Source organism: Phocoena sinus, chromosome 20, assembly GCF_008692025.1.
Source record: "Phocoena sinus isolate mPhoSin1 chromosome 20, mPhoSin1.pri, whole genome shotgun sequence".
NCBI lineage: Eukaryota > Metazoa > Chordata > Mammalia > Artiodactyla > Phocoenidae > Phocoena > Phocoena sinus.
Window position 1 is genome coordinate 56,591,566 of NC_045782.1, and position 12,234 is coordinate 56,603,799.

The 12,234-nt window shown below is 41.5% G+C and overlaps 1 protein-coding gene across 2 annotated transcripts in view; it reads right to left on the reverse strand.

The window, feature by feature from the left end:
* The window catches only part of MAP2K6 (mitogen-activated protein kinase kinase 6), a 133,201-nt gene extending 122,215 nt beyond the window's left edge, over window positions 1-10,986 (reverse strand). For both annotated transcript variants that reach the window (XM_032617671.1, XM_032617670.1), the window contains exon 1: window positions 10,705-10,986. In XM_032617671.1, the coding sequence (XP_032473562.1) occupies window positions 10,705-10,720 (16 nt within the window). In that variant the 5' untranslated portion in view covers window positions 10,721-10,986. The remainder of the gene's footprint in view (window positions 1-10,704) is intronic.
* Window positions 10,987-12,234: the final 1,248 nt, after the last annotated feature.

The window sequence follows — 12,234 nt, forward strand, 5'->3', positions numbered from 1 at the left end:
ACATTGGACTGGTTATCCTACCTGAAGTCAAGATCCTTCTCCATATTTACTTTGGATCTAGGACACCATTTCCTCAAGAGCTCTGAAAATCATATTGATACTTGCACGCTCGCTGTAAAAAATTTTCCTGATTCCGCTCACCTGCAGGGCTTTCTAACCCATAGTATCTATTCTAAGCATATCTCGGATTCTAGCTTGTATTCTGTACATTTCTGTGCAATCTTACCTCCTATTAGACTCTAAGCTCCTTAAAGGCTAGAGGGAAAGAAAGAGTAAAGCAAAGTCATGCGTATGGTGAGCTCAGTGCCTCAAACCCAGAAGAGCTCTCGATAAATAGTCCCTGAACAAATGAATGCCAAGCACTGGCCAAAGCACCTTACATACACAGCCTTGCTTAATCGTTGTAACGATCCTGCGAATGAGTATTAGTCTCTCCATTTAGCAGGTCAGGAAACTGAAGCTAGAAGTCAAGTAGATTTTTCAAGGCTCAGAGCTAGTAAGTGGGAAAGTAGGGCAGCATGCATTTTTATTTAGTTCCACCTAGCACAGTATCTTAAACATAGCAATCGGTAAAAAGTTATTTGTTGAACTGATACGGGCAGGCCCTTTATCCACGTTCTCTCTTTAGATGTGTTTGGAGTCTTTGGGTTTATTTTTTTCAATGGCTAAGAAGTTTGGGGCACAGGAAGGAGTAAGTAAAGTGGGGAGAAAATGCCTGTAAAGATTTCAGATATCACAGAAAGGCTGTCTCTGCACATTCACTACAGAATAATTCCCAGACTCTTTGCCACTCTGCCCCCACTGGTTCTCCAGACTCTAGCCTCTCCCTTATCTCAAACTCATCCCTCCCATGTGGGACTGGAGGAGGGAGGATGGAGGAGGGGAATAAATAACTCGTCACTCAACACCCAGGCCACCTACTCCCCTGGCTTCTGTGAGGGATCAAGGGAAGGAATCACACACAGGCACTCGCTGCTGTGCTTGGCTCGAGAGACAGCTGGCAGAGGGCTCACCGGTTTAAGAGAGAAAACTCGTCCCGAAACCCCCGTTTCCTGTACCACAAAAAAGACGTGATTCCTGTTTCGTCCACTCTGTCCAGGGAAGAGGGAAACAGTGAAGATGAGGGTTCGGGCCCAGTTTCAAGGAAACTGCACTTGTTACCTTTACATAGAAATAACCAAGAAGAAAGGAAATCACTAAGCCAAAAAGGCTTGTTCCTCTACGCAGGTATGTTGCCAAATGGGCCATGTTCTCATTAGTGTTTTAAAACAATTCAACTTGGATGTGCAGAGAAACACATAAAGTTTAGATCTGCTTAGTTACAGCCTCTCAGAGAGCTAATGGAATCAACATTCATTACTGAGGTTTACCATAAACCTCCTGTCTGTACACACCAGTATGTACCAGTAGACCAGTTGTAACCAGCTTCCTTTAACCAATGGGCAGTTTGTACTTGGAACTCAAGCTTAAAACTCAGAATGAGTCCGGCTCAATATTCTATGATCAACAGAGGCTTAAAGGAACAAGTGGAAAGGCACCCATGTATAGGTAGACACAGGTCAGCCCCTCCTAATTACCATACCTGGCCCTGGTATGCACAAGTTCCCATGGCATCCATTCATGTTTTCCATCTCCAACCATGTCTTTTGGGAAATGGGTTCAGACATTTATTGTGGAGTGACACCTCAAGTGGAGTAGCCAGGAGCTCAGGCACTGGGCTCACACAGACCTTGATTAAAGCAACTGCTCTGCCACGATCAACCTTGACACTTAACCTCTGGCCTCAGTTTGCTCATATACAAAATGGGGCATCGCCTCATCGGGCCCTGGTGAGGGGAGAATGAGATAACTCATGTTTGTCACTAAGCGCGGTATCTGGCATAGAGAAGGGCTCTCCAGCAGTGTAGCCACCTAAGATGGTAGGAATGACGGCACCTCCTTGTATGGGACTTGAACGGACCTCATTTGGAAGGCGGTGAACAAATCTGGGCTCGTCCTACCAAAGCTACTCTGTCCTCAGGTAGCCTCCATCCCCATCCTTCCCTCCCTTCATTTCCAGAACCTGTGCCAGGACCTTCCCTGCTAAATACGCACAATCCCCACAATATCGGTGACTCGGAAAGCAAAAGGATACTCACACGCAAACGAAAACTGTCCCCAGGGCTGGGACAGTTAATGTGAGAAAACGGCTCTAGCCTTTGTAGGACGTGACAACCGGAAACCCGTCTGGGTGAGATGGAGGCTCCTACGATGAAGGGGAGCTTCCATCCTCATTCCACACAGACGACATGGTGGCACCTCTGACCTGGGTCGTGGCAGGAATCAACAAAGCAAGGCAATGGTGGTAGCGTGAGAGGTGTTTCTAGTTTGTTTTTTAAACACAATACGGGACAAAGAAGGGGAGGATGAAGGGACCAGGAGAAGAACGAATGAACAGCCTCTCAACGGGAGGGGCAAGAAAGGCAAGAAACGTCAAGCAAACAGGAAGAGTGCAGCTGAGGGGAAAGGACCCCAGGATGGGCCAAAGGAGACGGGTAGCTCCGCTGAGCGGAAATGAGCAATGGCCGGCCAATCTCACAACCAGGAGAAACACCACTCAGACGTTTCCTGTGGGCTGGGCCCCAGAGGTCGCTGGCTGAGTCATGGGCGAGTAGTTATCCAGGTTAACAACTTCCAGTTAAAGCCAAAGAGGAATGTAATACGGACCAGGAGTCATTACGTGATTGAGGAAAGTCAAAAAGGGCAAGGTCACCAAACTTTTTTTGAAAAGGGCCAGAGAGTAAATGCTTTGGGCCCTGCGGGACATACGATCTCCATCACAACTGTTGGACTGTACAACCGTGGGGGAAAAGCAGCCCTAGACAACCTGTAAATGAATGAGCAGAGCTGTGTTCCAATAAAACTTTATTTGTAGACACTGACTTCAAATTTTATATAATTTTCATGTGTCATGAAATGTTATTCTTTTCCCAATCATTCGAAAATGTGCAAATCATTTTAGCACACAGGCTGTACTTAAAAACAGGAGGGGCTGGATTTGGCCCCCCAGGCTGTAGTTTGCTGGCCCCCAGTTATGAGCTTGGGCCCCGTGGCCGAACATGCCTGGCTTTGCATCCTGCCTGGGCTGCCTGCTGGCTCTCCAGCTGTGGGCAAGTTCGTGAACTCACCTGAGCCTCAGCTTCTTCATCTGTAAATTAACGATAACTGTATCTGTCCCCCTAGGATTTATGTGAAGTTCAAAAGCATAGTACCTGAAAAGTGACTGACATAAAATAAGTGGTGATGATGGTGATGGTGATAGAACTGGGTGTCTGGGTGTGGGTCGTGATGGCATCAGATCTATAGCTAATTGTCTCTGAAAAAAACCCCAAAAAAACCAAGGCTGACCCCAATCCGACTTAAGGAGGGATATACAGACTAGAAAGTAAAACAGATGAAGAGAGATTCAGAAAGAGCCTGTCTAATGCTTCAACTCAACTGAGTTGACTAAATTACGATGATTTGTAACAGACTTCGCGTGTGTAGGTTATAACCTGACTACCCTTTCAACTGCAGAAAGAGGGGGTTTTATGAACCGTGTACCAAACCTTATGGACCAGCTCAGGAAAGGAAGACCATCTGAGGAGGCAGAGTAGGAAACAGAACCCAGGGCGGGGTGCATGGAGGGGGCGGCAGAGACAGTGGTAGGTGGTCGGGAAGGAAGTTGTTTCATTGGGGGGTTATCCATGCAGAGTTCCCTCTTTTGTCATAGGGCAGCCAGCTGTTAAAAACTTTCAGGTTATCTCTCCCAACGCGTCAGAGGCTCAAGTTCAGAGGTAACTTACAAACCAGCTCCTAAAACCAGCACAGGGTGGAGGAATTCACTTCAGTCCTTAAGTCCTTAACTTAAGTTATCCCACGGGACCCTTCAGACAACCCATCTTAGTTCTGCATAGTTTTAAAAGAGTTAATAGCCAAGGATCATGCAACCTTTAGATCTCTTTAGAAGGCCTAGGCGGGAGAAATCACACTTCTTCAGCCATTGTTAAGTTGCTTTTTATGCTGTTCTTGCAACTTCCAAATAATCAAGCAAAGATAGAATGGAAATATTAATGCAAAAAAAGGAAGCACAGGAGAGCTGCAGTATAATTTAACTACCCCACACCTTTTATGAAATGTGGGGCAAAATGACAGAGATCTCCACGGATGAAAAATACTTTCACTGTCAGACATTTATTGAGCACCTAGTATTTATAAGCTCAATGCTCAAAGAGGCAGAGTTGCAAAGATGTATAAGAAGAAATATGAGCTACCCAGCAGGGGCTCTCAGAGATCGTCCATAAAAGGCAAACAACAATCACAGTGGTTAAAACTTGCAGCTGTATAGTGTAGGCATTGGGACTTAAAATGAGAGCATTTGCAAAATATCCTTTGGCAGAAAATTGGTAAGAAACCCCACCACCATGATTGATGTATCACCATTTCTTGGGCACAGAAGAAGAACCCCTGCTGACTGTACTGTCAGCCTTCCTTACCAGCCTGCTCCCCACAAAAACAAACAAAACAAAAAATGTGAAATATACTAAAGATTCTGGGGGAAAAAAAGTTTTATAAGTGTGGATTACTAGTGTTTGTGTGTGATTTAGTGAAAAGAACACTGGGGCAGAGAAGCAGGAGATGTGAGTTCCACCTATGGTTCTGTCTTCAAGCAAATCACTTTCTTCCAAAGCTTCAGTTTGCTCATTTGTAAAATGAGATGATTAGACTATAAAACTCCTTTCAAAGCTCTAAATTCTACTGCTTAATATCAAGATGCATACATAGACGCGTTTACTAAGGAAGGCTATGTTAATAATACGTGGAATACATGGGCGCGTTTACTAAGGAAGGCTATGTTAAGAATACGTGGAATACATAGGCGCGTTTACTAAAGAAGGCTATGTTAATAATACGTGAAAAGCTCTAAATTCTACTGCTTAATATCAAGATGCATACATAGGCGCGTTTACTAAGGAAGGCTATGTTAATAATACGTGAAAAGCTCTAAATTCTACTGCTTAATATCAAGATGCATACATAGGCGCGTTTACTAAGGAAGGCTATGTTAATAATACGTGGAATACATGGGCGCGTTTACTAAGGAAGGCTATGTTAAGAATACGTGGAATACATAGGCGCGTTTACTAAGGAAGGCTATGTTAATAATACGTGAAATACATATGCGCGTTTACTAAAGAAGGCTATGTTAAGAATACGTGGAATACATAGGCGCGTTTACTGAGGAAGGCTATGTTAAGAATACGTGGAATACATAGGCGCGTTTACTGAGGAAGGCTATGTTAAGAATACGTGAAGTGTGATTGACTTGATAGAATTTCTGAGGTCATCAAAGTCGATCCTTGCCTTAATTATTCTAACAAATCTGGTAAAGTAAACCACTTTTTATGATTAGACATTACGCATGAAGAGGAAAAAATAATAATAATAATTACTCTGCAACAATGCACATAACACAACCAGGTGCTTATGTGAGAATTATTTATGAAACCAAAGAAAAACTACTTTTGCCTGTAGAGATAACTGAAAATGCAGAAATGTCCAGAAGTTAGTAAATTCCAGATGGAATTTAAATCAAATCATTACACTTTTCTTATTATTTTCATAAGATCTGGATAGGTATAATTAGTATAACAAAATGAGTTTATAAATTGTAAGTTTACTTAAGACATTTTGGTTAAAATTAAAATGAGAACTCACCAGGGAATTAAATTGTTTAGATGCATTAAAGCTGAGCCCAACTTTCAACCCATGATTACCTAAGCTCTGCCATCTTGGAATGTTCTGGCCTAACTTTGAAAATAATTTGATCCCCAAATTAAATTTTTAAAGATACATTTTATGAGGAAAAAAAGAAACACATGAAACACAAATGTCAAAAAAAGAAAAATTCAACTTCTTTATCACTAAGAAATGCAAATAATAGTAAAATAGTGTTACTTTTCATCAAATTGGCAAAAAAATTTTTTCAAATTATTACACCCAGGATGAAGGAAAGTGAGCATAACCTTTCTTTTTTTATTTTTTATTTTTTTTTAGTTTTTATTTTATATTGGAGTATAGTTGGTTTACAATGTTGTGCTAGTTTCAGGTGTACAGCACAGTGAATCAGTTATACATACACATATATCCATTCTTTTTCAAATTCTTTTCCCATTTAGGTTATTACAGAATATTGAGTAGAGTTCCCTGTGCTCTACAGTAGGTCCTTGTTGATTATCTATTTTATATATAGTAGTGTGTATAACCTTTCTGAAGAGTAATTTATTTGGCAATATTTGGCAGGATGCTTAAGGGGAGAGAATGGGCACTTCCACACATTACTGGTGAGAATAAGAACTTGTTGCAGGCACTCTGGAGGTCCATGCCCGCCCTTCGCTCCGCACTTCCACTTCTAGGAATTCATTCATCCTAAGGAGATCATTGGGCCAATGTGCAAAAATGTGTGTGTTCAAGGTATTCCTTGCAGTTTTGTTTATAGCTGTAAAAAAGTGGAACTCTGTGAAAGTCCAGTTGGAGATTGATGAAACAGCTACATTCTTACAAATTAAAATGAGCAGTTGCTAAAAAGAATGAGGAAACCGTATGTGCATAAGTATAGAAAGATGTCGAAGATATACGGGGGATGAAGCAAGTTGCAAAATATCATATATAGCGTGTGAAAGAGCGCATATGCAAATATATATATGCATGTACAAATGCAAGAGTCACTAAAAAGTTAACAGTAGGTAGCTGTGGGTGGTGTGACTTTGAGTAATTTGTATTTTCTTATTATGAATTTCTCTTCAGCTTGAATTTTTTTCAATGAGTATATATTGTTTTTATAGTAATAAAAAAGCTATTTTTAAAAGGTGAAGAAAAGAATGGGTCATGGGGAAGAACTAGATATCCATAACTTGTAGTTCTGTGTCCTGGAATTTAGTCTAAGACCACAGTATACGTAATAATGTATGAACTGGGATGATTATCACAGCAATATTCATGATATTGAAAGTTAATAAACATTAATGTCCTATTTAAATAAATACACTAGAATTAGACATTATTAATGTAGAAATATATTAACTTGGAATATTTCACAGTATTATTGGTAAGTGAAACAAAAGGCAACTAAATAATTTTATACACATCTTGGATTTATTCATATTCACATATATATAGAAGAGAAAAAAGTCCAAAAGGATATATGCCAAAATGTATACTGCGGTAACTAGTGATTCTTATTTTTCTTCTCTACATTTTCAAATGCTTCTACAATAAACGAGTATTATTTATGTACTTTTTTCTTTTAAGTTTTAAAAACGTCCCTTATAGACCTTTCAGACTTTCAAATAATGCAAGGTAGTTATAATGATACTAATCTGTGAAAAACAAAGGAATGAGAATCTCAGCCCTTTGCTCCAGCATCAAATTACCACCAAGAGACCCCCGGAAAGCCCCTGCAGCTGACCTGCAGCATGTTGTAAAGTAATGAATGCCACACTGATGCAAAACAAACTCAGGAAACCCAGGGTACCTATTCTGATTTTGTGTCCTGCAATGTGCGAGGTTATAAAACATACTGGCTCAGATTACAGGCTAAGCATGACAAGTCCCTCTGCTGCAACCTAACAAAGGAATTTACAGAATGAGAAATTTACACATTTCGTTTCCCAGGGTAGAATGAATTCCAGAAGCAAGGGACCCACAGTAGGGTTAAGTCCTTGCCTGTCACTCTCCTACATGCTTCTGAATTATGCCTTATACACAGTTCCCATGACACAATGTACCTATTACTATTTTAAACCAAGGTAAACTAATATTTTTTAAAGGTGAATAGAAGGAGAAGTGAGAAGAAGTGCATTTGTAACAGAGTCAAACTCTTTGTATATTTTCAGGTGAACTGGGGGATGCCAGACCTCTCTCCCCCAACCCTCCCTCCCTCAGATCATTATGGCTGATAACAATAGTTTTACTTTCCCGGGTAATGTAGATGACACATTTTTCCTGTAGCCTGTCTTCCTGTAAAGTGCAGGAATTCCTGCACCTTCTGGGTGCCCTTCCTGTTAACTTACATTTCAGATTTCCTCAAAAGGCATTCTACCACTTTAATATTTGAAAAATGTCAGCTCAACCCCAGATAGCTAATATAAACAAGCTGAAAAGCATACCACCTAAAGTTACAACTGTGGAAAACAAAATTTCTTTTTAAGAAATTCTTTCTCGGAATCTCACTGTTGGTAAGGCTGGAAAGAAGTAACCCAGTCCTTCCAGCTCCCAGGGAGTCTGTAATTCTTTTGCCTCTGCTGTGCCTTAAATTAGAGGTCTGTAAAACGGAATTATAGTGATCTAGAAAGTTCGTAAAGGTCCTTGAATTGAACATGTTGTTAAAATCTTCAATACTATGAGGTTATAGCCACCTTTCACTTTTCCTCCATTTCATTTGGTTATAGTATTACAAAGAAGTTTGGTACTGCACAAAAACAAAAACAAAAACAAAAACAAAACACTGTCTTTGCCATCTGAGAATACCGTAGCTGAATTAGGCCAGTTCCACATTTACAGCCCAGGCCAAAAGTCTTTGCCATTTCTGAAATGATCACACACCTCCTTCTACCAGAAACTTTCCTTTTGGACAGGAATCCCATGTTCACACCAGATGCACCTTCCAAAGGGGACCCAATTAAGAAAACTATTTGGATAAATGGGAGTTAATGTAAAGAACCACCAGTACCTGATCTACTAAGGGTGCACCCATAATGGAAGAGTGCCATGCTAATATGTTTTTCAGTTTCCCAACTTCTTCTGCTAGGAGGGAGCCGCCTTAGGAGTGAGCCCCCCAAAATGCACAAAGAAACCTGATTGAGTTTAAACCCTAAGGTTCAAAGATAAGATCACTAGAGCACCCCCTTCCTATCTCCCAGAGAGATCACTGCCATCTCTAAACTCCAAATGCACCATTTTGCTTCACTATCTATGCAATTATCTTATATCACAGTGATTTGCATACGTGCTTTCTTTCACCAACTACATGGTAAATTCCTTGAAGAAAACAACTACACATAAAATATTTTTGTATGTCCCCAAATCCTGTGCGCTACAAACACACACACACACGTCTCATAATATATTTACTCATATATTAAACTGACCTGAATGAATGAGTGAATGCACACCAAATACAGAGTAACTAGATGCAATCTCTCTCATACGTCAAAGCCTGGAATGCCCTCCTAAGCTATTATTTCTACGCTCAATTAAAAGATTGTCGGTTTTCCCGATATTAAGGAACACTGGCAGCTCACAATGCCACTTCCTAGGTACTTCGGCACTCTTACTTAGCTTTTCAGATTTCCATTTTTTCCCCTAATACCCAAAGAAAAGAAGAGCCCTACTTTGAATTCTTGAGAATATATATTACTTCCTTCTGGGGCTGAGATGTATGATTCCCAGCAGGTAGAACTAAAAAGTGACACAACAACTCTCCCCAAAGTAGCAGAACGCTGATGAGACACTTGAATTTCACTGGATCTGACTTACCTAATGCCCTGGGTAGCCTAACTCACCTTGTGCTGAGCTCACCTCTCCTTTCCATACGTTCTCACAGGGCATATGCTTTCTCTATGCTCAATTTGTTCTGAAACAAGTGACTTACAGTCCTAGGGCCACCTGACAACACCCCCTCAGCTCTCTAATGCCATCTCAGGGTTTTTATATTTTTAATCCCTTCCCCAGCATGACATTACGCCTGCAAAATACAACTGTGTAAAAAGAATATTTTTAAGAACAAAAAAAAAAGGAAGAAAGAAAGAAAACAACCATAACCCTGAACTTCTGACCTATTACAGCTGACTAAATATATGCAATTACACACTTAAAAGGTTTCATTATGGTTGTCAATGAAACAGTGCAGTCCTCCCACATTGGCATAATGCTTAAAAGTACAATTTTTCTCCCAGTATTTTCCCTCGAGATGCAAAGCATCTCCCAAATGGGAAGACATAAAACCTCGATGTCCTCATTGCTGCTTCTAAATACTGTGAACCAATAAGGAATTGGTGTAAAGTGCAAAATCTCGGAAGAGAAAGACTTCTTGTCTGCTTTTTTCTAAAATGCTATTATTCACCTTTACTCCCTTTAAAGATCAGAAGTTGCTTAATGTTCAAAATGATACCAATGGAAATTTAACTAAATACTAGCACCAACAATTCATTCCCAAAGGAATATAAGATTACATTAATTTCCTACTAGTTTAACTCAAGTTTTACCTTTCATTTTCATCTACAGACGTTTTAAAAGTTTGTATTCCTGTTGCACGTAAAATTACCTATTATATGTGTGCATACTAAAGGATTTTACAATTATATAAAGCATTGCACATTTAGACGCTACCAACCTGCTCTATCTCTCCTGACTGTGCAAAAGGCAAAAAGAGCTCAGTAATCCTAGCAGAAGAATGCAAATAACGTCAATGCACAGCTGAACTGCAAGCCCTGCCTTACAGGAACTCTCTGTGTCTGCAAAAAAAAAAAAAAAAAAAGAGACACATACTAAACAGGAAATGCAACTGAGATGTGGAAAACCTCAAACTTAAAAATGCAATCGCCAGGCGAAAATTGCATCCATGCATTCATAAATGCATATGCACAACCCTTTGCATTTTTGCAAGTAATGCAAATAGGCTCTTACCTTTCGACTGAGACATTTTCCCCTTTCCTTTGATGGGGGAGGGGAGCACAAAAGACTTTGCCTTGCTTCTCTTCTGTAGCTAGTTTTGCAACAAAGATGCAAGCTGCAGGCGTGCAATCTTCATGCAAGTGGAGTTTCTCTTGACCGAGGCAGCAGATGGACTTTCAGGGAATCCAGATGGAAATGCACACCTTGCAAAACAGACTGGAAAGTGATTTTTCCCCCAGTTGCAACGTTAGGGAAGGCTGTGCTGCAGCTACATGATGGGCCAGGGCTGGCAGCTAAAAGCTCCAAACTTGGAACTGAGTATCTTAGTGCGCAGACGTCCTTCCTGCGAAGGGCGCGGGGGCCGCTGGGAAATGTAGTTCCCGAGCGGAGTCCACGGGACTCTGATTTAAGGACACGTGGTCGCGCGGGTCGCTGAGCGGGGTGATTGGGAGCAACATAGGTTGCATCCAGGTAAACAAGTCATAGACGCACTCGGTACTAAGTGATGGGAGAAAAAGGCAAGGCCCAGGGGAGCGGGCATTTACCTTCTCCAAAAGCCCCTGAAACAACAGCCAAAAAACCATATCAGTTTGGCTAAAAACCATTCGGCCCGCTCAGAAAGTCAGTTTCGGGGTTCAAGTGTTTGCAGGGCAGCACCTGTTGGACGGTTCCTGCCTGTAGACGTTTTATTCCTCTCAAACGTGCATTTTAAAAAATCTTTTTCTCGCCTGGAGAATTTGCTGGTGACCTGGCCGGGCGGAGGTAACAGCAGAGGAGATGCAAAGGATCCAGGTCGGTTACAATTCAGTCCTGAGGCGGAGTGGAGGTGGGGGGATCGGGGAGTTCTCATTTCTTGAAGGGTTAAAGAGAAAGTTCTGCTGTTGGTGTGTCAAAGCAAACTTTATCAAAGTTAAAATGTTTCGATGTTTTTTTTCTCACCTGGGTGGGAGGAAAGTCCCTGGCCTCAGGGAGAAAGTGGGTGGTCATCTTAAATTAACAAAATCAAATAACTTGAATTTATTCAACAAAATTTACAGACTTTTGTTGAGCTCCCAGGGTGTGCCAGGCACCTTTCTAGGACCTTGGGTCATCCCGTTGTCATGTATTGCCCACAGGTAGGGCCCGGACACCGTCCTGGCGGAGAATAGGGTCACCCCTTCTCAGGGAAGCAGAGAGGCATAGAATATTCCATTAGTGAGGGGACCTGGGCTGAAATGAGCTCAGACTCCTACTTCATCGAGTGGACCAGACTCAGAAATGTGCTTTTCAGGTACAGAGGGAGGAATTGAGGGTGTGGGGCTGCTGAGGTGTGAATAAGCACGGAAGTCTGCAGAGCGCCTCTTCAGGGGCCGGCAAGGCTGCCTGCTGCATTGCATGCAGAAGTGGGAGTGGGTGGGATTTACCAGTGGGGACTGTACAGGGCCTTAGGGTCAGGCCAGAGGTTTGGACTTTCTTTATTCTGCAGACACTTGCAGGGTGGCGAAAGGGCTTTGAAAAGAGATGTAACTGAACCAAAGCATTGTTTTAAGGAGGTAAATTTGC